At 50.7% G+C, this 27,009-nt stretch overlaps 6 protein-coding genes across 6 annotated transcripts; 3 read left to right on the forward strand and 3 right to left on the reverse strand.

Moving 5' to 3' along the window:
• Positions 1-200: 200 nt before the first annotated feature.
• Positions 201-998, reverse strand: LOC100899230 (cAMP-dependent protein kinase catalytic subunit alpha-like). Its single transcript, XM_003746136.1, has one exon. It carries the CDS (start codon positions 996-998, stop codon positions 201-203), a length of 798 nt encoding a protein of 265 aa, XP_003746184.1.
• Positions 999-6,443: 5,445 nt separating this feature from the next.
• PIG-M (Phosphatidylinositol glycan anchor biosynthesis class M) lies at positions 6,444-8,482 on the forward strand. Its single transcript, XM_003746137.2, has 3 exons — positions 6,444-6,706; positions 6,854-7,814; positions 7,897-8,482. The coding sequence occupies exons 2-3, from the start codon at positions 7,128-7,130 to the stop codon at positions 8,425-8,427; spliced, it is 1,218 nt and encodes a 405-aa protein (XP_003746185.2). The 5' UTR covers positions 6,444-6,706; positions 6,854-7,127; the 3' UTR covers positions 8,428-8,482.
• Positions 8,483-9,585: 1,103 nt separating this feature from the next.
• Taf9 (TBP-associated factor 9) lies at positions 9,586-10,763 on the reverse strand. The gene is made up of 2 exons (XM_003746138.2): positions 10,469-10,763; positions 9,586-10,222 (listed from the first exon to the last, which is right to left on the reverse strand). Exons 1-2 carry the CDS (start codon positions 10,611-10,613, stop codon positions 9,849-9,851), a joined length of 519 nt encoding a protein of 172 aa, XP_003746186.1. The 5' UTR covers positions 10,614-10,763; the 3' UTR covers positions 9,586-9,848.
• A 1,163-nt stretch (positions 10,764-11,926) lies between these two features.
• On the forward strand, positions 11,927-16,090 carry Cul4 (cullin 4). The gene is made up of 6 exons (XM_003746040.2): positions 11,927-12,345; positions 13,095-13,270; positions 13,381-13,683; positions 13,805-15,085; positions 15,207-15,479; positions 15,603-16,090. The coding sequence occupies exons 1-6, from the start codon at positions 12,267-12,269 to the stop codon at positions 15,696-15,698; spliced, it is 2,208 nt and encodes a 735-aa protein (XP_003746088.1). The 5' UTR covers positions 11,927-12,266; the 3' UTR covers positions 15,699-16,090.
• Positions 16,091-16,201: 111 nt separating this feature from the next.
• whd (carnitine O-palmitoyltransferase whd) lies at positions 16,202-20,480 on the reverse strand. The gene is made up of 6 exons (XM_018640593.1): positions 20,378-20,480; positions 19,222-19,312; positions 17,240-18,944; positions 16,924-17,101; positions 16,499-16,808; positions 16,202-16,363 (listed from the first exon to the last, which is right to left on the reverse strand). Exons 2-6 carry the CDS (start codon positions 19,297-19,299, stop codon positions 16,298-16,300), a joined length of 2,337 nt encoding a protein of 778 aa, XP_018496109.1. The 5' UTR covers positions 19,300-19,312; positions 20,378-20,480; the 3' UTR covers positions 16,202-16,297.
• A 1,861-nt stretch (positions 20,481-22,341) lies between these two features.
• LOC100899656 (fatty acyl-CoA reductase 1-like) lies at positions 22,342-24,363 on the forward strand. The gene is made up of 6 exons (XM_003746139.1): positions 22,342-22,404; positions 22,499-22,720; positions 22,854-23,058; positions 23,159-23,388; positions 23,496-23,960; positions 24,178-24,363. The coding sequence occupies exons 1-6, from the start codon at positions 22,342-22,344 to the stop codon at positions 24,361-24,363; spliced, it is 1,371 nt and encodes a 456-aa protein (XP_003746187.1).
• The last annotated feature ends 2,646 nt before the right edge of the window (positions 24,364-27,009 follow it).

Here is a 27,009-nt window from a genome sequence, read left to right on the forward strand (position 1 = left end):
TGCGCTCTCGTCACCGATCGGAATCCCTGCATAGTTCGGTGTTGTTTGGTTTTTCCGATTGTTTGTCCCAAATCGCTATTCCGTTTAAATTAAGTCGGTTCCATCTACCAAGAGAAGCCGTATCAGTTTTTTTATTTTCTTTCTCCCCCTCATTTCTCGGGTTCTCATCCGGTACGGTTCAGTGATCGCTCGCTCAAAGATTAGATTTCGAAATAATCTGTAGTCGGGAAGTTCGAGGTGAATTTCGCTGTACGAATCAAGTCCCGTCGCTCCAGATTCGGCGGTAATTTCTCTCGCATTGGAATTTTTTTCTGGTAGACTTCCATGAAGTCCACATCCTTGAACCAGGCGTGATCCTTGACATCTTTCGAGCCGCCCTTCATCACTCCAATGCGTTCTAAAATGCTCGCCTCGTGCAGCTTACGCAAGAGGTCGGTCACATCATTTCCGGCAGGTTTCGGATAGTGCCCGGCAGGCAAACCCCCAGAGTCGGGCAACAGCTCGTTGATGAGCGAGCCGAGAGCCCACCAATCCATGGCAACCTTTTGGGCAATCAAAGTTCTCGATGTTTGCTGGTCGATGTTCCCTCGTTTGCCCGCGAAATCGAAGATCACGTCTCCGAGAGCTTGAGCGACACCGAAATCACCGACTTTCACGTATCCGTCGCAGAACAGAAGGATATCGTTCAGTTTCAGATCCATGTGGACGCAAAAGCAAGCGTGCATGTACTCCAACGCTAAGACGACCTGTGCCGATATTAGCTTGAGAAGCTCTTCGGACTTGAAATCCCGAATTGTCTGAGCGTGTTCTTTCAAACTACCCCACTCCGCGTAGTCCATGATAGTATAGTAGCTGAGATCTTTTTCGAATGCGTAATAGGTTTTCACAAGGAAAGGGGAGTCGAGAGCATGAGAAATTCTTCTTTCCTTCACAGCTCTGTCATCCACTGCAGCGCACCTCTGGTCCTTCATCGCGAATATTCTGCCGTTGCGATGCATGACCAGGTAGATTGTTCCGAAACAGCCGCGACCGACTCTGGACGAGTACGTGAAGTCATCTGGGGACGCTCTAAGACAGCCGTCGACCGCGTATCGAGTCTGAAACCCTCTTGGAGCTGCTTGGAGAAACCGTTCATAGACTTCCGGGGTACTGACGGCGAGCAAATCTGTAGCGCACTTCAGTGCGGCTGAAAATGCTGAGCTCATCGTTGTCCGAAAGAATCGACTTGGATTTGGAGACGCGACTATTTATGCGAGATATCCGGAGATCCAAACACTGAGTTCATCTGGCTACCGGATCGAGCGACTAGCTCAGTGATTTGAATATTCATTCCCGACTGCCGATATCGTCCCTCTAGAACAGCGGTTCCCAACCTGGGAACCGCGGCTCCTAAGGGAGCCGCGGGACATTTCTCGGGGAGCCGCCGAACCTGGTAGCCGCGGCTCCCAGGACTTTTCTGGGGGAGCCGCTGGACTTTTCTGGGGGAGCCGCTGACGAATTTCTGGTGTAGGTCCGGGCCGTCAGGGTTTGTCAATTCCGAGAGAAGGTTCCGAAACGGATCGACTTCATCTGCCACGGTTAAGTGTGTGAGAAATCATTCTCCTCGCTGGCGGTCATCAAGACGAAATACCGTAACAGACTCGATGTTCACTCAGCTTTTCGACTGGCAGAAAGTCATCTTACACCGCGTCTAGAAAAGCTCATGAGAGACAAACAGGAGCAACCATCTCACTGAAAGATCACTTCTGCGTCGGTACCGGGCTCTACGTCGAATCCTTGTGACGTGCCGGGTTCTACGTCGAATCCTTGTGACGTGCCGGGTTCTCGACGACTTGTGATGTTGGTAGCCGAGATCTTGAGGATTGTGGAAGGAAACCATAAGCAAATGAAATGAAGTTGTCTTCTCAGTGAATATCTCGCTCTGATTTCTCATACTCGGAAGAGTCCGCTGCATCCGCCTCAGTTGCCGGAATTGAGCTGCGAATGGTCCTTTTAGGGGAAAAAGAAGGGAGAGTAGGTAGGAGCCGCCGGAGCCGCGTGGGCACTGGGTATCCTGGGAGCCGCGGGGGAATTCTGGGTTCGCTAGGGAGCCGCGGAGCCAAAAAGGTTGGGAACCGCTTCTCTAGAAGGAGATACATACATGGAAGCTCCGCAATTATGTGCGAACGCCGCCGACTCGGATCTACTCGCTCGAGTGCTCCGTCAATTCCACGTGGGACGCCGCAGGGCGCGCCGTAAAGCGGGTACCCATTCACTCCCGACATGATTTTCAATGAGAGAGTCCGTAGAAGTCGCGCTCTCGGCATGGATTCAATTCTCACGAGCCCAGTCAGTCATCGGAATCGCTCTTCGCGGGTGGCTTCCTTGTGACCTCGTTCGAGTCAAGAGTTCCTTCGGTCAGTCGAGGAGGGAGGCTAGTAGCTCTTCGTATACCTTGAGGCGCCGTCGAACCAGGAGAAGCTTCCATTCACTATGCGCTCTATGATCGATGGATTGTCCTCATCGACCGGACATAGAGCAGAGTCGTCCACTGAGTGTGTGAGTCCCGTAAGCGGAGGCTTTCGAGAAACATTGATAATTTAATTTGGTATCCATTTATTTGATCTCTCTTTATATTCAATCTTTTGAGCCTCGATCGCGGGTAGGGTGGGGCCTCTCCCGAGATCGCTCATGTGTGTGCAACTGCTCAAGATAGCGCCCGCATGGTTTCTCTGGAGATTCGACGTGGGAAAAACGGTTTCACGTCGGCCAGAATCCTTTGCCCGTAAGGCTAGACTATGGAACCCGAGGAGAAGCGTCATCATTTCGGTCGTCAGGCCCCCTCCGGATCTCGAGTTACCCTCCCCCCTCCCGAAAAAAAAATTCTGTGCGAACCCCCGACGTCAGCGGGAGTTCCCATCGATCTCCTCCCGGACGGAGGCTTCCCATGCAGCTTTCTCCGCAGACGCTCACTCCCACCGCAGAGCTCTAGCGAGGAAAAGTTCACGGAACTGACTAGGATGAAACTCAAAGACCGCGACTTCGATCGGGCCTAGGAGGTAGAGTTTGCTGAGATCCGGTGATATCTCTCGATTAGCCGCTCGGTTCACCTGACTCGTGAATTCGCACTCAGCTCCATCGTCACAGATTTCTCGGGACGAAAACTTGGATGAGAGTGACTGACTGAGTGAGTAAGAGAACATTGGGGAACGCAATCGCACTCGGGGAGAGCCAATCGATCGTCAGTGGTAATTTTCGACTCCAATGAGGGGGAGCAGAAGTTGACCGTGGCGAATCCAATCTCCAGAGTCAGACGCTAATGGAGCCACCCGATCGTGGTCACTCCACGGTTCTTCGCGGGTGGATTGCATCATGACGGCACGAGTCAACTCAGCACTACTTGGAAAGACTGTACCCGCTTCTGTATTTCGATCTCGGTGGATTCGGGACGGTCGGCGAGGCACGATTCACGTGCCATCTCTGACACGGAGGTCGAGACTTTCAGTCAATCGGCTTTCGGCCGAGGCGGCTGTCGTGTAGAACCGATCCCGGGTGTCGTCTGCTCGATGGTCAGGATGGCCCGAATGGGAAATCGGTTCCCATGGCCTTCACTCGAGTTCGCGGCTCCGTAGACCCGTCTGGCTCTTTCTCCGAGTGTCTATTTGCCAGCCCCGCCTAACTGACCTTCACACATTTTCCTCGCTTCCGCAGGGGGAGAGATCGTTTGGCAAATCGATAGGAGTCAGAGAATATTTGGTGACGATGCGACGTCCTTGCGGCCCGGCCTAGTTTTTACGATCCAACAGGAGTGGGTTGGAGACAGAGCTGGAGCTTCGCTCCTCCTGCCGCAATCAGAGCTTTGACCTATGACTCTGCGGCCAGATCCCGTGCGACTAGTCTGGTAATTATGCAGACGAAACACTGCATCATATCAGCTCATCTTCATTCTTCATCGAGGAATAAAAGGTCGCTCAATGTTCGAGGAATTCGAATATGTATCTTCGAGATGGACTCGATGGTTTCAATCATCTTCTATCGACCCGATACGGGAGGAGCCCCAGCCGCCTAGGTGTCGCCCGGGGGACCGGCGCCGATTTCATTGTTCCCTTAGCTCCTTTCTCTCCGAATCGTCCCCTCCCGCTCTCTCTCTCTCGCCTGAATTCGGGCAATCCGATTGAGAAGGCACCGCATGTTGGTTCGATGGTGATTCAATGTGAGTTCGAGCGTAGTTCCGCGTCCTCAAAAGGTTGGAGCTGATTCAAAGCATGAATGGTTTCCCCATACTGTTGGCCTGTATCTTACTCTGTCTTTATCGGGCCCAGAAGCAAACGAGATGATTCCAGGACGTCATCGGAGAGAGGAGACTGCCAGGCGAACTCAATGGGGCGCGTTCATCGAGACGCCTCTCTTAATTGAATATCTAATGGATTCTCATCTCATCAGCTTCGAGCAGTCCCTAGGACATCGGCACGCTTGCGCAGCCTCCGATGCACCGCGTCTCTTGCTGATGCGCTGGACAGAGTCCAGAATATTCTTCGTTACCGACTACGGAAGCGAACCGATTCATAGAGTCGAGTCGCCTATGGAGGCGCGTTCCCTTAGGGAATGAACGCAGCAAGTTTCCGCGTCGAGCACCCTCTGATCGTACGGTTATTTCCTGATCCATACCGTGATTCATTTCGAGCCTATTCGACTCCGAATTTCGCTTCGTAGCGGGATCATGTTGTCGTAGCCCGACCCCACCCCCCTCCCCATTCTCCGTCCACATCCGTATGCACTATCAGCGTTGTACGCTTCCGAAGAGTCTGAGTCGAAAGGATTGCATGCCGGATATCTAATCGCAACTCGCAACATTAAGATCCCAGAGCGACAGAGAGCATATGTTTCGTGTCAATAATGTGAATAACGATTGGCCTCGGAGCGGACCTCAATCCTCCGATTTATTGAGGGCTGGTCGTTGGACTCGGAGGAAACCACTGCTCCGTGAACAGCTGTTAGGGTGGCTGAAACTCCTGAATCTCGAAAAAGAGGCTCTCTTTAAGTTACGAACATTCTTTAATTGCACTGTACGTTCCTCGCTGGGAAAATATACATCTTTCTTATGGAACAAGCAGCCCTGAAACGCTCGGGCCGGCAGAGTCAACGTAGTTCTGGGCGGGTATTTCGAGAAAGACGACACTGAGCCAGATCAATCCCATCGAGCGCTGAGAACGCTGTTCTCCACCTCGAAGTCATATTGGTACTGCTCCAATCTGTGACCTATTTCATTGAGTAATCTATCGAGGGCTCGTGATTGGACATCTCCTCGTGAACTGCTGATTTTATCTCCGAGCTTGAAAGGTACTCTGTCTAATGTGTCCATGTGCGAAGGTCTGCCGGGATTCCCTGCGAAAATTTGGATCGACTGCTGAAGGTACGCGAGATTCGAGCGTCCTAGGCACACCACTGATCGATTTACCATCATGAAATTTGTTGCGGGGCCGGGCTGCCCTCGAAGCGTCGATTGAGCTTACCGTTACTTTGACCGATGTGGAGATTCCCAAGATTCGGATATGGCGGATGCTGAGGAGATTTCTTGAAGTCTGAGTCTTGGAGCAAAACGAAATCGTGGTCAACCTTCGTTCGAGGCGGCGGTACTGGTGGCAGAGACGTCGTGGAGCCCGACCTCTCCTTCTTCGGCTTAGAGCCAAACAATGCATTCAGCAGACTCATCTGGAAACAGCGGAGAACTAAGCGTCATTCCGACAGCGATGCGAGAGAGCGGAAGCCCAACTTCGGAAATATTCTATTGATCCGAGCGGAGTCTTCATGGAGCTGCGTCGCGAGTTCCATCCACCATTTCGTCCATCCGACGATATCCCTTTACGCCTTGGAGAGCGTGTCTACGTCGAGCGTTGAACGCAGCGATATTTAGGCTCATGGGATGAGATGTCCAAGCTAAATTACGGCTGACGATGACCCTCGAGAATCGCAATCAGGGGATGACGGGCTCTCGTCGTCGGTGCCCCGCTCGATCTCTAAAACTTCAATGCTTCTCTTCGCACCATTCCTAACTTACTTAGAGCTTTGGCGAACTCACTGTATTCGAAACAGTCCGAATCAAGTTCACAATGTCAACTCAAAAGCTCCAGATTCTGGCGTCGCATACGCACCACAGAATCTGCCTCTGAATCGCTCAGCTGACAGCGACGTCGTCTGCTCTATATGCAAACAGAAGTTCGACGGGACAAATTTCCACCACCAACATTCGATTTTTCCGAATATCGACGCTGGTTCTCGGGAACTGATCCTCCGAAAAAGGTAAGCGTTTCCGTTCTGTGAGGCATGGCGTCAATGCCTGCGGACCGTTTAGATCGACGAGTAGTCCGTCTGAGCCGCTCGTCAGTGGATTTATGAAAAGAGATCTACACAGTACCATCGCGGACGATGCTCGGTGCCCTGTCTTGTCATTGTCATTGGCTTCGAACAGGTATTCGTGGTGTGTCGCTGCTGAGGAGAAGCCTATTCTAAATTTAGATGACTCTGGGAGACCCGTGCCAGAAAGAAGCCTGCGCGATTCAGAAGTGCCTGCAGGGTAAGCTCATCTTAATGAGGCTGAGGGTGACTGAGTTCTACGACAAAGGAATTACCGTAGACCTGTGAACACGATATCGCGCGAGTGCTTTATGAAGCCAATTATCCGACTCCATACTCCGCTTGCATTGGTACATTGGTTTGGGTGTCTGAAGTGAGTGGTTGACCAGCAAGTGATTTCGTGATACTTTCGCCGCAGTTCGACATCCTCCTTTCCTTCTATTTGTCGGTTCGCTGTTTTACTCCTTATTTGCAGACCTGGGATCGCTTCTAATCCGATCTCTGATTTTTCGGATTGCAGCGCACAACTTCAAAGAGGAGGCATGTCTTAAATTTTTCGCCAACATGGATAAGTGCTGTGAGAAGTGGGAAGAGAAGAGCGGCTGCTGTACCGGGTTCCTGAAAGACCAGCAGTTGAAACAGAAACTCCAAAAGACCGACACAAGCCTGTAATCGAGGCTCCCGAGAAGTTGACTCCGACACCGTTGGCCACTCGGAGACATCTGGCGGCAACGAGATCGACGGAGATTATTCCAGAATTTGATTTCTAGTCCTGAGCATAAAGAATCCCGAGCATGATGCCGAAACTCCTGAGTGTATTCCTCGTTGCGATCGCTTCGCGCATCCTACTGTGTCTCTACGCGGAATACCATGATGCGAATTTCGAGGTCAAATACACCGATGTCGATTACCACGTTTTCACGGACGGAGCTGAGCATGCGGTCAATGGAGGCTCCCCGTACGATCGGGACACCTATCGCTACACGCCCCTTGTTGCCTACATCATGACGCCCAATATATTGTACCATCCGATATGCGGGAAAATCCTGCTTTGTCTAGCTGATGTCCTGGCGGGCTGGTTGATTTACACGATGGTCTCCTTCGACAAAGCCCGACGCGGAACCAACGCTGAACTAGCGGCCATGGTGTGGCTGCTCAATCCATTCACGCTCGCGATTTCATCGAGGGGGAGCTTCGAGCCGATTCAGTGCTGTCTTGTGCATTTGTCGCTGTTCCTGGCTCTAAAGCGGAGTTATCTTCTCTGTGGTCTGGCTTGGGGCTTTTCGGTCCACATGAAAATGTACACAGTCATCTACGGCCTCGCCTTCTACATTTGGGCCAATAAGTACTCCTCTGCGAGCGGACTGAAAGACATGATCATGCCAAACGCCGCGCGCCTCCGTTTCGGACTTGGGGCCTTGCTCGGCTTCGGAGTTCCCACAGCTTACTTCTACTGGCTCTTCGGTCACCAATTTCTACACGTAGGTCAACAATTTCTTACGAGAATCGATTTTAATCATAGATGGTGTGGACGGATTAGTTGATATGCATTTCCACCCTCAGGAAACGTTCCTGTACCATCTGACGCGAGAGGATATTCAGCATAATTTCTCGCCGATCTTCTACCCCCTACGGCTACTCACAGAAAACCCCACGGAAAACTCAGAAATGATGAAGCGGGTCCTATCGATTGCCCTGACAGTTCTCCAGATGATTCTCGTGGTGAGGTGTGCGTTCCGTTACGCTGCCTATCACCTGCCATTCGCGCTGTTCGTGCAAACTTGCTGCTTCGTACTCTTCAACAAAGTGGCAACCTCACAGTACTTCACATGGTACCTCTGCCTCCTACCGCTCATCCTTCATCGATTGCCCTTCAGAATGTTGGCTTGGGTGTTCATTTTCCTCGCTTGGATCGGGGCTCAGCTCTTGTGGCTCGTTCAAGCCTACTATTACGAGTTTGAACAGCGCGACAATTTGCTCAATGTCTTCGTCGCTGGTGTCATCTACTTGTTATCGCACTCAGCTCTCCTGTATGTCATAACGAGTCGGTTCGATGTCAAAGCTTCGCTAGAGGTTCGGAAAAAGCGGAAGTGAAACAGAACATTGTGAAAGCCTAAACCAAAAGAATCCAATATCGCGCAACTATGAAGACACGCAGCTTGTGAATGGAGGAGAATGACTCTAAAGATCGGCTGTCGATTTCCTTCCTCAACCTTGTTTGTGTCTCTGGGGATGAATCGGGGATCACGAAAAAACATCGAATCGTCGGAAGAAATAATGAACAGGGGTTGCTTCTAATGGTCTCTTTATTCGCTCAACTCTCGGGCGAATCTCTGAGTTTGTAATCGATGTTTAGGTAAGCAATGAGTACTAATAACTTTTGGGTGATATTTACATATATTTACAGCCGAGCCTGATGATAACAATGCACATCATTTCGTAAACTCTCTCGATAAAGTCCTTTCCAGAATCAACGGGGAAGATTCACAAACATGTTTCCAAGGCAGCATCGCGAATCGAGAGTGAACTCAGGGTTTTTCCGAGACGGACAGCATGGGTATTTGAAGAGTTCTTGCTCCTGTTTCTTTCAAAATTCTACATTGGATATTGCGAATCTTGCCGGGAGGGTGGAGATCGTCGCCTGTTCCCCGTCATGCAAAGCAGAGCTTCAGAATAGCTCCTCTCCGAATGAGCAACCTGCTGATTTTGAAACACCCTGTAGTCTGGACGGATGACCTCTCCTGGCAACCAAATATGGGAACTTTCCATTGCAGAGCTCCCTGAGAAGGACCTACGCCTCACAGACAGGGCGAGGGATATTCCCGGTGCGTCATGGAGTCTTGGACAAAGCTCATTCAATCGATGCCTCCTCTCGTGGATCCTGACATGTGGACATTATTCGGACAGTAGGCGTTTGAATTTGAACTCGACTTCCTCCGTGGTCATCACGCTCTCAGTACGAAAATCGAGGCTCTCCATTAATCTCCCTCTGGGAGGCTACCGAGACGAAATGTCCGAGACGACTGATACCGATTATTATCCGCGAGCGGAGGAGGCGCGAAGCGAATGTTGACGGAATACGTTTCGAGCATCCAGTCTATCTCCTTCTCTTCATCTTGCTTTCTGAAGAGAAGCGGCTTCGGTAGCTGGGGCCCCCTCCTTGATTATTTATTCGCCAGAGAAAAAGACTAGATGTCACGAATAAGGCGAGGTCCAATGGTGGAGGATGCGAGAATGTTTGTACATGGGAATAGTGTATAGCTGGAGCTTTTTAAGAAAATCGCACGATTCCAGGAATTCCTCCATTATTATCAGTCGGAGACTCTGATTCGATCGGAACTCGCGAGAGTTCCTCAATCTCGAATTCTCGATGGAGCACGCAGCCAATTCGACAGATAAACTTATCGTTAGACTCGAGGAGGAACGTGTGGGGCACACTGCTTTAGTCAATGAACTCGACAGAGGTCAATCCTTCCGCTCAAAATACAACAGAACGCTCTTTGTATCGATGGGGCTCAAATCCTTTTCTTCTGCTCTTCTTGCTCTGTGGATACCAATCGTCGCAAACTCTTCTCCATATTCTGCTGTCCGCCGGTTTGGATGATCTTTTGTGGAGGGGGTTTAGGCTTTGTTTTGCAACGATAGTTTGTAGATGTCAGAGTGTACCGATCAGGAGGCAGACGAGCTCCGGTGGTGCTCTTGATCATGGGCAGTGGATGCGAGTTTTTCGCTCGAGCGATCTCCAGAAGGCTGTCTCGCGCAGGTGGATTTGTGAACGACTTCTCACTCAAGAGTTGAATCGCTAACCGCACGTCGTCGATGTCGATGTTTCGCTTTTTCGAGTGAGAACTGTAAGCCCGCGCTTCTTCCAGCACGTTCGTGACATATTCTGGAAAGGGAAGGGGAATCTGACTCTGGGGAAACATCGTAGATTGAGATGATATCCAGGAGCACCGCGAACGACATCGACCGTATACGCGGAAACACGATTAGGTGTTCCCCGGGAGGGGGACGATCGGCGGTCAGAAGAGCGCGCTTAATTCAATCGAGTGACGCGCCCCCTGTGCTTATCGGAATATACCCCTATATCGAAGCCCGATGAGGTCGGTCACTAATCCAAGGAGACGATACTCACTGTATGTGAAGTCTAGCATGTGATCCAAAACCCTCGGTTCGTAGTCTGAGATACCCATCTCTCTGAGGAGAGCAATCATGACGTGCGCATCCTTAGGGGCACTCCGAGGATTGTTGAGACCAGAACTCCCTGCGCCACCGCTCATGTTGAAGCCGTGCTTATACTCGTACAAAACTAAGTAAATAACATGTAGAAGCAATTTAATTCCACTAGTTTCAATCGGCCGCCGCTCAAACACCGAGCTCAGTCGTCGCTGTGTTGTTTTCTAATAGCAGCAGCTATCAACAACACTCGAGCGGCGCCATGTTTACTTCGAGCTACCGGTGTATGCGCTCCGTTGCCGGCGAGAACGGGATAGAAGCTTCAATCCCTTCCGAAACTCCCGCCTTCACAGGCAGGCGCCTGAGGTATGACGGAACGACCAGATTCATGGAGTCTACTGCAACGATTCCGTCAATTCATGTAGATAAGCCCCTAAAGGACGGCGACGACGCCCGCGAATAGCAATATCGGCTCTAGTGTTGTGGAATTCCAGGGTCCGGACGCCGAGCAGCACTTTCTCAGGGAATGGGTTGACAAGTGTCCCCGGACATCGCCTGGAGTCTGATGATGTAAACGACACCGCCTTTGTATGAGAACCGGTATCTTATTTTCTGCAGAAGGGAAGTTCTTTCTTGCCGCCGGAAAGTCTCAATATCATGTCGGGAACGGATCCCATTCGTTTCGTGACCAATGTCCACGGCGTCTCGTCTGGTTCGAGCTCCGTGCTATACAACATTATTCACTCAGAACGATCTGCCACGCTGCAAGTGTCCGAGACTCGACCGTCGTATGAATGCGAACGAGGGAGACAGGTCTGAGCTTTCCGCGGAAGAGATAGCCTTCCCTCTAGCTCGCTGTAGTCCCAAGCAAAACAGGGAGCCGAATGAAATCCAACTCGAATCGGAAACTGATCCACTCTCGAGTTTCACAGCTGTTCCTACCCAGGCGACGCAGATGCCAAATCTTGGAGGGAAGCCCAAAGGGGAGAAAAGGGTTCCGATAAGCAGCCTCATCCAACGTCGTTTTCTCGAGGGGCACTACGCGAGGACACGGAAAACGTCGAGCCGTGGATGAACGTCGAGAAACCGCCCGCTTCCGGTCGGAGATTCAGCAAAGATCGGCTACATCATCGTCTCGAAATCACCATTCCGACAACGGATATCAACGTTCATAAATCGGGTTCATCCCGATTCCCGCCGTCGAGAGCTCCCAAAAGTTCCAACGGCGTCAGATCTGCCCGCGTGTACGTTTTCAATTAGCGGAGCTCCGGCGTCGAAATAAAAACCACCACGGCCATATTGTTTGTTTCCGATAGAAGCTTCTGGTACCATCTTGAGTGGAGCGTCTTTTGAATATCCTCGCCTCGCATGCTTCGCCGGGAAGGGGCTCTACGCTTCAGACGACGCAATTCGCCTCATGGAAGATGATCCCGCGAGCGTAGACTATAGGACGGCATTCCGACGGTGGAAAATAAAATCCTCGGATTTGACCGTAGAATTAAGCAATTATTTGAAAAAGCTAGGCTTCTCCCGTTGAGATCGAGTTGATCTACTGCTGCTGCTGCTGTTGTCGGTGTGTGGGAAAAGTAGCCGCCGCAGCGCCCAGTGCCAGGGCTTGCTTAAGGGTTCTCATTGAACAGGTACGGGGGGTGAGATAAAGAAACCGACTTGAAGCTCTGTGTACTGACAGTTATCGCTCATTACAACCGCCAAATTTGGCCGACGGGGCCGCCTCGATATTGTGCCGCTCCCGGAGTATGGATGTGAAGCCGAAAATGCTGCGAACAAGTACGAACAAACCAGTCGGAGTGAAGAAGCTCGTACTGAAGAACTTTGGTAAGTATTTCCGTCGGAAACGTTGGTCTCTCGAACGAATTATCCTATGGATCTACCAAACATCTTCTCTATCCTTCAAATGTAGTGGAGCTCATCAAATCCCTAGGGTTCAGAGGCTGCGGGTGCTCAGGAGCTTGCTGTCATTTCTCCGCGCTTTCCGTTCACGAGCACAACTCTCCAACGATGCCCAAGCGAATCGTCCCCAGATTTTGGAATGGTCACTCACAATCCTCGTGTCGGGGTCAATCATCTTCTTGAGGATGTTCGTCGGAATTAGCGACTCGCGGGAAAAGGCTCGAGAGTCTCGCAATGTATCTGCGATTTCTGAATCGAGCTTAAATCTTTGATCCTTCAGATCCTCACAATCGAAGTCGGGAACTCATCGATCTGAGATGGGTGGTTGATTCTCGAGATGACACGAGTATCCTCTCATGCGACCTTGTGGAGTCGGTTGCCCCCTCGAGGTAGCTCGGCAACCCCCGACTTGTTCGGCCATGTGCAGTGTGCTACATGCGCACCATTCTCATTTCTATCGAATCTCCGGGCTGTTTCTGTACATCTCGGTGTTTTTTGATCGCAATATACGCATTCGGGGCTGAGCCACTCAAGACTCGCTGCTCTTCGATAGCTCACCCGAACCATGTGACCCTTCTCATTTTGGTATTTCTCTGCAGCCCCCTGCTTAAATATCTATCCTACTGAACACGAAGAGCGGAGTGACATGTCCTTAATCCTGATTTATTCCGCAGAGAAACCCGTATTGCCGATCACTTACCAAAATGACGCTTGGTCCCGTCTGGCGGAGGCAGTGGACGCTGTGCTCACCTCGAAAAGGATCGAATGCTCTCAGGAGGTGCTCTATTCCTTCGTAGAAAACCTGTGTGCTCATGGGAACGCCGAGAAAGTCTATTTTGAACTACAAAACGTGAGTTCTGATCGAGAATCGGAAGGTCGACCTGATCCATGTGTCATTTGACCGAAAAAAAACGGTCTGATGTGCCATCGCTATACGACATGCTCTTGTTTACACCGCAGATAATCGAAGCTCATGTGGCTGCCAGCACCGTGAATTTCCTAGCCAAAACTCAAGATCACATCGACTTCCTGAGATCGATGGACAAAACCTGGAAAACCCATTGTCAGCAATTGACAATGATTCGAGCCATTTATCTGTTCCTGGATAGAACGTACGCCCTGCAGAATTCCACGGTTCCCTCATTGTGGGATGTGGGGCTGGATATTTTCAGGAAACACTACATGATCACGCACGTCGATGTCCGACAACGAACAATTGACGGAATCCTGATGCTCATAGAGCACGAACGAAAGGGAGAGATGGTGCGTTCGCGGCCGTTGGAGATTTCTGAACTGGACCGGGTCTACCCTAGGGTCCTAGGGTGTTTCGGAAGCGTGGGCGGACGATGATCGATCTAATTTGTCTCTCCCCTTTCCCATATAGGTCATCGATAGGAGTTTGGTGAAAAGCTTACTCCGCATGCTCTCGGATCTTCATCTCTATGGGGATCATCTCGAAGACCGTTTCATCGAGGAAACAAAGAATTTGTACGGAGAAGAGGGAAATTGCTGGATGAGAGACGATAGCGGGCACACAATCGCCGACTACCTCTTCCACGTGAACAGACGCTTAGAAGAAGAGAAGGAACGATCTGAATTCTATCTAGACCACACAACCCGTAAACCTGTCATTCACGCCGTCGAGGAGCAGTTGCTGGGTCTACATCTCCCCACCATTCTACAGAAGGGTCTGGACCAGCTGCTGGACGAGAATCGGTATAACGAGCTGAAATTGTTGTATAATCTATTTAATCGAGTGAAGACGGGACTCAGCTTGTTGTGCACGCAATTCAATATGTACATCAAGAAACGCGGCAAAGTCATCATCACGGATCCCGAAAAAGACAAGACCATGGTCCAGGAATTGCTAGAATTCAAGGAGCAGATGGACCGCGTCCTAATAGAGTGTTTTGCGGCGAACGAAAAGTTTGCGAACAGCCTGAAAGAGGCCTTCGAGACTTTCATAAACCAGCGGCCGAACAAACCCGCCGAGCTCATAGCTAAATTCGTCGATTCGAAACTCCGATCAGGCAACAAGGAGGCTACGGAGGACGAGCTCGAATTAATACTAGGGAAAATCATGGTGTTGTTCCGATTTATTCACGGAAAAGACGTTTTCGAGGCATTTTACAAAAAAGATCTGGCCAAGCGTCTCCTTGTGGGCAAGTCTGCCTCCGTAGACGCCGAAAAGTCGATGCTGACGAAACTAAAGGAAGAATGCGGTGCTGGCTTCACCGGAAAACTCGAGGGAATGTTCAAGGACATGGAGCTCAGCAAGGAGCTGATGATGAATTTCAAGCATCAAAGCCCCATCGACATGACAGCCTACGTATTGACAATGGGTTATTGGCCCTCGTACCCACCGGTGGAAGACGTGATTCTGCCTCCATTCATGGTCGAGGCTCAAGAAGTATTCAAAGCCTACTACATCAGCAAGCACAACGGGCGGAAACTTCAATGGCAGCATAATCTCGGTCATTGCGTACTCAAAGCGAGTTTTCCCGAAGGAGCCAAAGAGCTACAGGTGTCCCAGTATCAAGCATTGTGTCTCCTTCCGTTCAACGAACACAACGAACTTTCCTTGCAAGAACTTAAGCAAACGACCAATATCGAGGACGAAGAGTTGAAGAGAACCCTTCAAAGTCTCGCGTGCGGTAAAGCCCGGGTAAGAATCATATTTCTCCTTATTTTTGCTCGTCTGATGGATTATTGTGCGGCTGCTATGAGCTCGAGCTGATATTCAGTGTGGAAATGACGTTAATTGAGTATTGCTTTTCTGGGGGCAGGTCCTTCTCAAGATCCCGCGCAGTCGAGACGTCGAAGACGGAGACAAGTTCACCTACAACAGCGAATTCAAGAACGTCCTCTTCCGGATAAAGATCAATCAGGTCCAGATGAAGGAAACCAAGGAAGAACAGAGCTCAACTCATGAAAGGGTCTTCCAGGATCGACAGTATCAGATCGACGCAGCTATCGTACGAATCATGAAAACGCGCAAGTGCATGGTACACACGACTTTATTGGGCGAGCTCTTCGAGCAGCTGAAGTTCCCCGTGAAGGTGAGTTGGTCCGTTTCGGTATCGAAGCCCCAGATTGCGAGGAGGGATGATAATTACGATGAGGAAGCTCAGTAGCTTTCGGCGCTTATCAGTCCTCGGCTCATGGACCCTTCCGTCTTCCAGGCCGGCGACTTGAAGAAGCGGATCGAATGTCTGATCGAAAGAGATTATTTGGAACGCGATCGGGAAAGTAGCAGCAAATACCACTACGTTGCTTGATACGGCTCATAACGGTGGTGGAATAGTCCGACGACGAGTGGAAGACGACCGAAATTTCAATGGATGTGATACTGCGGAGACTGTATGCTTTCGCTGAACTCTCCGAACGCTTGTTCAGTTGTTTTGTACACAAGGAAATCGATGACAGTGTGAGCCTCCGTCGTGATGATCGCGAGGGACCGCTCGCGGACCGCAGCGACGGCGAACACTAATAACTTTCAATCATCGTCCCCATTGCGAATCATCCCGTGCGGAAAAATCTTAATTTCCGACCTGGGTCTTTTTTCTGGCCTGTAAATACCATCACGAAGCATTGTCGAGAGGGCTGACTGATGGAGATTTGGTGGAGTGTGAAATTACCATTGAGAACTTATGAATAAAAAAAATAAGGATATTCTCTCTCCATGGGGCGGCGATCGTTGGATTTCGTGCACGAATTCTCTGCAAGTCAGAACGCGGTATTTATGAGCAATCTCCCGACCGACGGGATGATACCTTTATCGATCAGCTGAATCTCTATGTACAATTCTGCGCTATTAAAACTCAAGAAACTAAATCCTGCGAGGCTTATACGTAGGGACGAGGTCAGGACATTGGACTCAGACGATAATATCCCGCATCTCCAGCAAGGCTTGAGAAATATTCTTCGAGAAGCGGGTCGAGTCCTGTAAATATCGATCTGCTTTATATTTGAGCTCTCGTTGCGTAGATCCTCGCTGAACAACCGCAAGGAATCCAAATCCCTCGGATACGGTAGACGCAACGTCGCGTCGCTCGAATCGACCATAATCGAAACCTACCGTCTGAGGGCAGCTCCGTTTGGAGCTCACGTGGAAGAAGAAGTTATCTTCGCCAGCGATCAGGTAACTAACGCCATACCCGTCGTCGGCCACTGGTCCGAACCCCCCTCCCGCAGCGATCCATTCAGGATGATCGTCCAGATTTAAGAAGCCAGTCTGGTTGATAGGAGTTTGAGACGTGGAGAGACGCCAGGGCTCGCAGAGCACTTCTTTCAAGAACGGGGAATCTATCTCAAGATACTTCGAGATGACGTAGAGACAAAACATGTGTCGGTCGATTCCCTTGCCGCACATGGCATTCTGGTAGCCCCTGCGAAATCGACAAAATACTCGCCAATCGTTGATATTCATCGATATTCGGTTTTTTCTCGAAATCTCCAAATCGAGTGCACGGAGGATAGACGACAAAAATTCGATAGACTCACATCTGGTGGGTATTACAAGCGTCTACGAGCTTCTGCTTCTTCTCTTCTTTCGTTGCCTTCTCATCCAACATGCTCCTCACCCACTCACAAGACTCCATGGTGCAGGGTCGAACGGTCTCGGTACGGCCGTCGCGGAAGAGACGTGTCATGGATGCTTCGTACGTCAGATTGAATTTCCCTGGACCGAAGAATTATTAGGAACTAGCTGGTCCCACTCAGCCCGGGGGCGGACGGGAACCGCGGGCAAACCAAAAAATTCCGGATCTCCGGATCTCCTCCCCCCCCCGCCCGCAAAGGAACCCTGATATGAGCTCACCTTGGTCACGGAAATAAGCGAGTTGGAGAGCCATCTGAAGATACGCATCCGGAGACACTCGGCACTTTTTGATGATTCGTTTACCGTATTCGGCGAATCGCTCAACGTGAAGATCGACATCCGAAAGAATTTTATCCGCATCGGCTTTGGCCTTGAAAATAACGTTCTGACAATCGTCGTTGATATCCCATTTCAATCGAATCGGTCTCGGCAACTCCTTGATCGAAAGCTCTCTACTGTTGAACTCGTTGTATCCTTTGGTATTGCCATCTTCGTCGTAGCCCAATCTCGCATGATCCGTGTAAATGCAGTACTCCCAACAGTGGCCCGCCACGGGAGCGTCGGCCCACGAGTGTTCCACGTTGATTCCCGCACGCGCGTTCCTCCCGATGATCATGTTGAACGATTTGTCGTACCATCTGTCGAATCCCTTGCCATGGAGAAGCATTTGAGCGTAATGATCGAGTTTGTCGGGATCCTTTTCATCGTAGACGAGGTCTTCGTCGTCGAGAATGACCACGAACGCAGCTCTCTCGATCGCGTCGAGGGACGGTTTATTGATCCCGCGACGGAAGTATTCTTTCCGCGCGACGGCCCACGTCACCCGGTCGGTAGCCGTCAGAGCACCGAGGTAGAGTTCGGCTGACGACGGTTTGCTGTCATCGACCACCACTTGTTCGAGCTGTCTTTGCAGCTCCGGAGGGTACAGCAGACGTCCTCTGTAATGCGTGATTATCTTGAAGTAACGACCTTTGTGGTAAACCGCGATATGGGTCGAATCGTGCGAATGGCGGATGCGGTCGGTTTCTACCCCGGGCACACGAGTCGTGTTGAACAGTCTCGCGTACTGAGCCGAACACAGCGGGATCACGCCCTGCAGAAGTATGGGTTTCAGGGTCTGGAAGTCGATCATACGCCTGAACAAAAACGCGGCGTGGATCAAATTCGCTGCTCTAGCGCATTGATTCGTGGTGACCTTCATGAGGATGGCGTCCGCCGCGTAAAAGTTCGAGTTCACCATAATCGCGCTGCGGCCCCTCAGATAGATGAACTCCTCCCACCAGTCGGTCACGTAGTTCGGTGCCCACCAGGATTTGAACCACAGGTAGCGCTGGAATCGCCGGCCGGGACCCGCTTGGAATTCCTGCGCGAGTTTCGTCAATCGCTCGAACTCCTCGTCGTTGCAGAGCGCCCTGACAGAGCGGAGGTAGCGTTGCATCGTATCCGCTACGGATGGCAAGGGCAAACTCGGCAAACACGACTGATACGAGTACAGCAAAGGCGACGATCCTTCGAAAATCCTCACCGCCACGAACCACAGGCGGGTTGCTAGTGAGACCTTGCTATTCTTCCCTCGACTCTCGAGCATCCAGCCCTTGTAGCTGAACAGAGCTTTGAGCATGTAGCGTCGGAATACCGACAGACAGCTCCACATTCCGACGCCGGTGACGAAAACTGCGAGACATCGCGGTAGCTGCGGATGGATCTCGGCGAGGTGTTGCGGAACGAAGCCTTCCACTCGACTGCTCGCACCGAACGAGAAATCGAAGCCTGGTTTCGACAGTTCCCCGCCGTACAGCACAGTCCAGACCAGAACCAGAGAACGGTGAGAAGCTGGGTAGAGCCCGTTGCGTATGTTGTTGACGAGTCGGGAGATGCTCTTCTTCCACGACCGGACTCCGGCTTTACACAAAATCGAGAAGAGCTGCAAGAAAGGCCAACTCAGAACTTCTCTGCCGAACAATTTGAGAATTTCCATGTCTGGCTTTAATTTTTAGGATCGGTCTCGCTGAACGTTTTGTTCGGAAGCCAAGACAGTGACTTTCTAAGTCACGTCTGCGAGCAATAAATTCGAACCAGCTCTGCAGACTTCGACCGAATGATTCGTTAATTCCACTTGTGCCTCAGACTAAGTAAGTAAGATCAAGAGGTTCCGGTCGACAGGGAATGGCACGGATGGGTAAGTGTTCTGCATTGCTTACCTCCCAGTCATAGTCTATCGAGACTCCCTCGTGAGTGACAGAAAAGTTGAAGGCGACGGCCGAATGGGCCTCCGCCATAATGGAGGATCACCTGAAAGTAAGTGCGGCGAACTTGACCCGAGTTGAAGGTTCACGGGGAGCGTTGCACAACGCTGAGGTCAGTCAGGATCCTAGTGAACGGAATCGAAATCGAATCCTGGAGCCTGTCGCATCGAACGCAACGATAAAAGTGAATCCCCATTTCATATACTCCGTTCGCCGAGAGTGGACAATGACCGGGAAGAATGAGTTTAGAATGCACGTGGCATGACTCTTCGACACGAGAGTCTACAGGATCTATTTAGAAGGGGCCCTTCTGCCAGCTTTAAGTGCGTCGACTCTCTCGACGTCATCTCGGTAGGTAGAACACTTGAGACACACACGCGCGGCTAAGGAATCCCCATAGATCATTGTGTGTTGATATTACGGTTCCCGGATTGAACAGGTCGTTCCCGAGATCACTCGATCGTGTTCCCTTCAAGGCGCTGCCGCGGGGAGGAGGATCGATTCCTGTTCTATATGAAAGTGTCTAATTATAGTTGCTTAGAACACGTCATTGTTGACAAAATGGAGAGCAACCGGTGCTCATTATGAGAACGCTTCCGTGAACCAGGGAATTTTTTTTTTAGGAGATCATGTTCTCGAGCTTCCATGTTTGCGGCGGCAGTGTTCAGGAATGGTCACGCCGCGAAGCGGTAAAGTGTGCTGAAGGAAGGCTTTGCGATTATGGGTTGAAAGGTGTCCAAAAGGATCGCACGCCCCAAAACTCCTTTTTCCTCTTTCGGAAAGCGGTCTTAATGCATGCGTCGGTGCAAAGGTTGGACCAGTCCGAGGGTCAAGGTGCGCCGAGATTCACTCCAAAGAACAATGCATGTCCGGAAGCAAGGTGGGTGTTCTCGACGGGTACGTCTCCGACCCCCTCTGAGCATTCTGAGCGTAGAGTTTGGTTTTTCGACTTGGTTTGATTTCACGCTTATTCCCCGTTCAATGTGCGTCGCTCGTCCTCCACCCATGACGTAGTCGGTACTGTTGCTCGAATTTGTTACCGCGCGGTAAGAGCCCGGAGTAGAATCCTCAAGTCCCCTGCGCGGCTCGAGTTCGCCTCTGCTGCCCTCACCTTAAGATGGTAGTCTCTCCAACTTGTTTCACTCTGGGACTATGGGACAAGTTCCGAGATTGCCCTGGTTAATGTTCTTGGGTTCAGTTCACCATCACCGCTCGCTTTCTCGCTGCCCAGGCGGAGGACCCGTCACCACAAAGCGGAGAGAAGTACCCGGAAAGGGTATTCTTGGAGAACACTACCGGGACGGTGGTCGACTCTGCTGGCCTGAAACTCGCACTGTCTACGCTTGCAGTGTCTTTCTCGTTTTCTCGCTTCATGGCGCAGTCGTCAGAGACATTGCCAGACGGCATCAAAAGGCAGCGACAGACGGATTTGGAGGCGACCTAGTCGGGCGGTCAGCCCTCAGCTCGTACCGGGGGCTCTGGAATCAAGACGGAAGAGCGAATTCCTCAGAGGGTGCAAAAGACTTCTCGTTGCCCCCGGGATTCTATGTGAGCGGGATTAACGCGCTGGGCGACTGGCTTAGTGCTCAGAGTTCAGATATATCACCTCAGTCGCTCATTCTCGTGGAACCCTATCACTGCGGTACTAGATCAACAAGCCAACTTTTGATGGAAGCACCGCATAATATTGAATGTTCAGGGTGGTGAGAATCCCGGGAAGGTATGAGATCATGAGGGAGGCTGGGGCGTCGGGGTGAAACGAAGTCCGGATCCATGAGTCACAGCTTTGTTGTGAAACGCCTCAAAAGTGGCTGAGGGTAACTTCCAGAAGCTTCGTCTCCGTGTAGCGAAATCTGGTTCGCAGTTGAGATCTAGTAGAGTAATCATTCAAATTATCATGATCTGGTTTCAATGTTGAACGACGGAATTCACGGCCGAAGAACCTTGCATGAATTCCGTGATAGTCTGGGGCATACATATGGGAAAAAGCGCCGGATCTGCCGCCCCGTGAAGAGGTACGAAAACATATATATTTCTAGGCGTATCCCATCGCTGCGGCAAGATTCCTGAAGCCGAAGCAGCGTGGGGAGCGCCGTTCGATTTCGCTTCGTTCTCAGCATCATTCACTTCAGGAGACCTCCTCCATGCGACAGCAACGCGCCGCCGGCCCCGGCTAGATATGTATGATGAATATATCATAGCACCAGAAGAGTCGCCTCCCGATCCCATCATCCGGTTTGCCATATAGAAAAGCTTGATTCCCGCCAAAATAAAGGGCCTCGCTCACATCAAACGGAGCCGAGTTCATTGGAATTGAACGGCAATCCAGATCTGAATCATCGAGATGGGTTTCCTACGCTATCGAACACAGGAGACGTTCCAAGCCTATGTATACCGCGGTGTCTCTGACACTACCTGCCGGGTTTCTCAGGGGCATCTACTGTAAGAGTTTAGACCTTGCCTACGCAGCTATGATCAGGTCTGATGACAACTGCTGGACGCGACACTGTCGACATTGGTGTCAATTTTAATGATGTAAGCGACTAATGCGAGCTCAGCAGTTCTGCAGCTCGAGCAACTTCCGATGAAAGTTCCGCATGAGCCCAGATGTGAACAACGGTAGCCCTCGGGCACCGTCGATCTACGGGGCCATCACCTTTTGAGCTTTCATGGCAGTACGTGTCGTCGACTTGATCGACCTTATGTTCTCCCTGTATGTGGTATGGTGTTCTGGGAGCTGCATCTGTGAGTTTAGCTCAATCCTCAGGGAGGGGACGTCTTCATCATCAATCTGTCTGGTCTAGTCATCATCGTTGTAGGCAGATCTCGTTACCGCAGGAAGTTCTCGGATCAGACCAGAGGGTTAAGCTGACCTTCAAGATCGGGGAGCACTTGTTGTTAACGAAGATGCTCAAAGCTCTAGGGTGATAAAAGCATAGAGCGACTGCTAATAACACATGCGCGTCCACAGGAAGCAATCGTGGAGAGGGAGTTCCATCCGCCTTCGTCCCGAAATCGTTCAATTACTGTTTCGGAAGGATAAACGGCTCAAGCAGTTCCCGTAGAGCGAGAAACATGCAAGATTACTACACGGAACAAAAAATTCTGCTTACGGGAGCAACTGGATTCTTGGGAAAAGTGAGTCTGGGGGTGAGCCATCTGACGAAATATCTCCTTCCTGATTCTGTGATCTGTGATGAGGGAAGTGGAATGAGACTATCCTCCCCGGCAGATCATCCTCCACCAACTTTTGAAGACCAAGGTTCGCAAAGTTTTCCTGATCGTGCGGCCGCGCGAGGGTCAAACACCTCACTCCAGAATCGAGGCGCTGTTCGCAGAGGACCCCTTCCAGAGAACCGTCGATTCGCGCATTGTGGTTTTGGAAGGAGACATATCGAAACCGAGACTCGGTCTCAGTCACGTCGACGAGGCATATCTCCGAAGTGAAGTTTCTGTACGGTGCTACGTACTTATAACAGGGATTGCGACGCGGGCCCTCCTTTGATTCCTCTATTCTGAATAAGACACACTTGACAAGGAGAGAAAATATCAGATCAGACTGACCTTGAGAATTCGATACCGTGCAGGTCTATATCAACAATGCCGCTTCAGTCAGATTTGAGCATTCGCTACGATCTGTTGTCGAGCTGAATCTGATCAGCACTCTCGAAGCACTGCTCCTGGCGAAGTCGTGGCCTCGACTGAATTGCTTCGTATACGTCTCGACCGCTTACTCCAACTGCCCTTTGGCGGTCGTGCAGGAGAAAGTGTACAGACACATATTCGTTTCACGTAAGTGGACCCCAATGGCAAGCTCCGGGCGCTTTTGATGGCAGTCGAACTACTCTCCCTCGGAAACTACTCGATTACGATTACTATCATCGGATTTCAGTTGAGAATCTCTTGCGTGCCTATGAAACCGACCCCGCATCGCTTTCGAAATGGAATTTGCGTGGACATCCGAATACTTATACGTTCTCGAAACAGCATGCCGAAGCCCTTGTGGCGTCATCGGGTCTGCCACATGTGATCGTCAGACCTCCTACCATCGTAGGCTCTCTCGCAGCCCCTTCACGCGGTTGGGTGGACAATTTCAACGGTTTCAACTCGCTCATTCTTCTGGTAAGTGATTCGTGTCAAATATCTTGGAGAGTATCGACTCACATTATGATCTCATGATGCATGATAAATCTTGTCGTGAAGGTTTCATCCGACTGTTTTCATCTTAGAGCGAGATCGGTCGAAACCTTCCCTTGCATGCAGCAATGAATAGTCCGATGGCCGTTGCTCCCGTGGATGTGTGTGCGAACGTCGTTCTGGGAGCGGCTTGGCGACGCAATGTACGACCGGAGAACCTTGTATACAATTGCTCGGACAGTCGAACAGCACCTTCCATGGCTACAATCGGCCGCGCTATCAACAGCGCCTTGGAGCATCAGGTGCCGTCGCGCAAGCTCCGGCTCACCTCGAGTCGCATCCGCTCAGAGCTGATCTTCATCTTCCTATTCCTTATTCCTGCGCTCCTGAAACAGTTCTTCAATATCCTCACGAGGAATCCGGACCGACCCCTACGCAAGGTATTGCGTGGGAAAGTCAGATGTGCCATGGTTGAGTATTTCACTTCGACAACTATCTTCTTCGAGTACAAGAATGTTCGCGAGCTCAGCGAAGAAATACCACCCCACGAGAGACATGTGAGTTTTTCTTCTTCGAGGACTAGCGAGAAAAATTATCCGAGTAATATCGATACGTTGCTAGGCGCGAAGTGAGAGCGGGTTGGGTCGAAAACTTCGATCCATGGTCGCCTGGCTCTTTGCCGGGCTCTCGGCTAAATCACGTACTTCTGATCAATATCCGCCAAAGACGAGCTCAACAACTGGACTGTCTCGACACAATGGGATACATTTGCAGATATTCAATACGGACCTGTCGGCAATCGATTGGCCAACATTCCTGCAAGATAGCGCCCTCTGTCTGTGGCGGTTCGCTGAAGACCGCAAAGCTCGGAGGAGGAACACGGAAATGTCAATTTCGGATGGGAACAATCGAGCGGCAACGACGAATGGTGTCCAGGACCCGGCAACGACGAAACTGTAGGAAACTGACTCGAAGGAATGCTGAAGGCCATCGCATCAGCCATTCCTCCTACACACTACTAGGACTTCAGCCATCAATAGAAGGAATTTCGACCATCTCCAGTCGCTATAATGATTTCGATGCGAGCCAGATACCGGGGTGATCAAGGGAGGTGTTCCCGATTCGGGATTATTTATGCGAGCCTCCCTACGATTAGATGTGAACTGGCCGGGCCCAGCGGCGCGTTGCTGCCGCATGGAATGGGTTGAGTGAAGTGAATGATGCGCATGATGATGAAAATATTGGTGTTATGATAGAGTGTGGATTTTTCGTTGTTCCGTCCGTATCCGCGTCAAATTCATTGATTTCCCCGTCTACCTTCCCGTCTTTGCTGGCGTCCCTTTGTCCGTTGCTTCCCCAGTCTCCCTCCCCGTCTCTTTCCCCGTACCGTCTCCCGTTCCTTTCGGCGTTCGTATGAGAGCATTGACACCATGATTCAATGGAAAATTTTTGATCTTGTGCCGTCCATTCCTGCATCCTTCCTCTTGTTTACTCCCTCGTTCCGTATCTCGTTTTCCCCCGTCATTCTTCCCATTATTTATTCCGCCCCCTTTCCCTTTCCTTTTCCCGTCCCTTGTTCCGTTCCTTAGGACGTGTCGTTCCGCCCGTGTCCGCGTCAAATTCTCCATTCATATTCCCTTGTACCATTCAGTTTCTGTGGGCGTCCCTTGGCCCATTTCTTTTCCAGTTGCTCCCCGACCCTTCTCCAGTTTTCCCCCGACCCTTCTCCAGTTTTCCCCCGACCCTTCTCCAGTTTTTCCCTGTCCCTTTCGTTCCTTCTCCCGTTTCTCCCGTTTTGAACCTTGTGCCGTCTTTTTTTGCCTTCTCTTTCTCATTGCTTTTCCGGTTTGAAAGCCCGTTCGTTTGTTTTCCCGCGTTTCTTCATCCCGTCATTCTCCAGCTTCTCCTCCCGTTCGTATGAGGATATAGATATGATGAGAATTATGATTCAATGACTGCTCGAGTCACCCGCCAGTCCAAACAAAACGACGATGTTTGTTCGAAATGCGGAAAAAGCTTAGTATCAATTTCATCTTTCTTTCTTGGCGGTTTTTGGTATGCCTATGTCCGTCTCCTCGATGTAACTCTCAGACTGCGCAAGTTTCCAGACAATCGGTCCAGCGGTTTGGACGCGCATCGAGGGGAACAAAGCCAAAAACAATTTACTTTATATATTAGTTGAATATTCGAGAGCACGAAGAATAGCCTGGAGAGCTGGGGGGAAAGTCGAGGAGAAAAGGTGCGAGTGCTCTCCTGGAATACGTAAGGCTTTATTTGAGGATATATTCATTTTCGCCGTCTCCACGGTTCTGCTTTCGTTCGCCTTCAGCCGATCTAACGGTCAATTCAACACGAATAAACACTTGCAACGCTTAACAGTGCGACATCGGAAGCGCGCTGAGGGCTGTACCACGCAATCCAGCGTGTCAGAATTTGAAATCAACATCGAGTTAAAGAAATTATCTTCGGACTTCTCCTTCGCGATAAGATCGATTACAACGAGCTGATATTTTCCACCTGCCCGAATGACTCGCTCGGACGAAGATTTCCGATTGGATCCTGTCTTCAAGCACCGAAGTGATCGACGCTATTCCATCGATGCTGGAATATCGATTTTCTGTCTAGCCTCCAATCGCACTATGCTCTTGCGCTGACTAGATTTGGGGAGTTCCGCTTTTTCGGGAATCGAGTGTAATGATCCGACTAGAATCAGATGGGATTCGAAGCAAGTGTATTCGTCTCTGCTCTTGAGGATTTCCAGGTAGGACCGATGCTTGAGGAAATTCAATACGGTCCTCGAAGCCATTCAACTGCATACGAAGCGCTCTCATAGAACTTCATGGAAGAACTCCTATCAATGATTCGGCAAAGCTTCCGTGACAGATCATTCAAACCTTTTCTAATCATTTCGAATCCTTACCACATTCCCGCTGCCCAAACAATCTCCGCGACCTGCCCCGCTACTGATTGGTTTTGATACATGAGCTAAAGTCTCTCGGGTTTCTCCGCATCAAGTCCTCTCCGTAAAAGCTCACTGTTCCCTACCCTACGAAAGGAAGGATATCGTGCTTGGGCGGATTCACTAAAGGTACTTGATGTTTCAGGCTTTGCGCTTGGAGCCGCGCGCATTCGTCTGTCTATCCGACTGTTTACAGATTGACAAAGCTTCAACAAACATTTTATACACACTCGGGGATGGGAGCACTCTCAAGAAATTGTACGCAAGATCCCGTTCTCTCCCTCGAAACCGACATTTCCGGTGACGGAACAAGTCAGCCGATCTCAACACATTGATCTGCCCTCAGATCAGAACTATGAAAGAGTAGAAGAAAGGGTGCTGGATGATCCGAAATTAATGGGCTGGCTCCGGCTTCGACCGGGTGGGGTCGTTATCAGAAGCAAGCACAGATTTGAGAATTTACAACGCATTTTAGACTCCAGAAGCATTCACTCGCCTCTCTGAGACGAGACACTTCCGATTTGAAGGAAGTCGTCAATAGATTCATGACCGGTTGATTCGTCCTGTTTCGTATCACGAGGCGAACATCGAGTTCAGTCGGGAATCGGTGCGTCTGTAATTCCCCAGGATTTGATATCCGTGGCGTT

This window comes from Galendromus occidentalis, unplaced genomic scaffold (genome assembly GCF_000255335.2).
Source record: "Galendromus occidentalis unplaced genomic scaffold, Mocc_1.1 scf7180000077488, whole genome shotgun sequence".
NCBI lineage: Eukaryota > Metazoa > Arthropoda > Arachnida > Mesostigmata > Phytoseiidae > Galendromus > Galendromus occidentalis.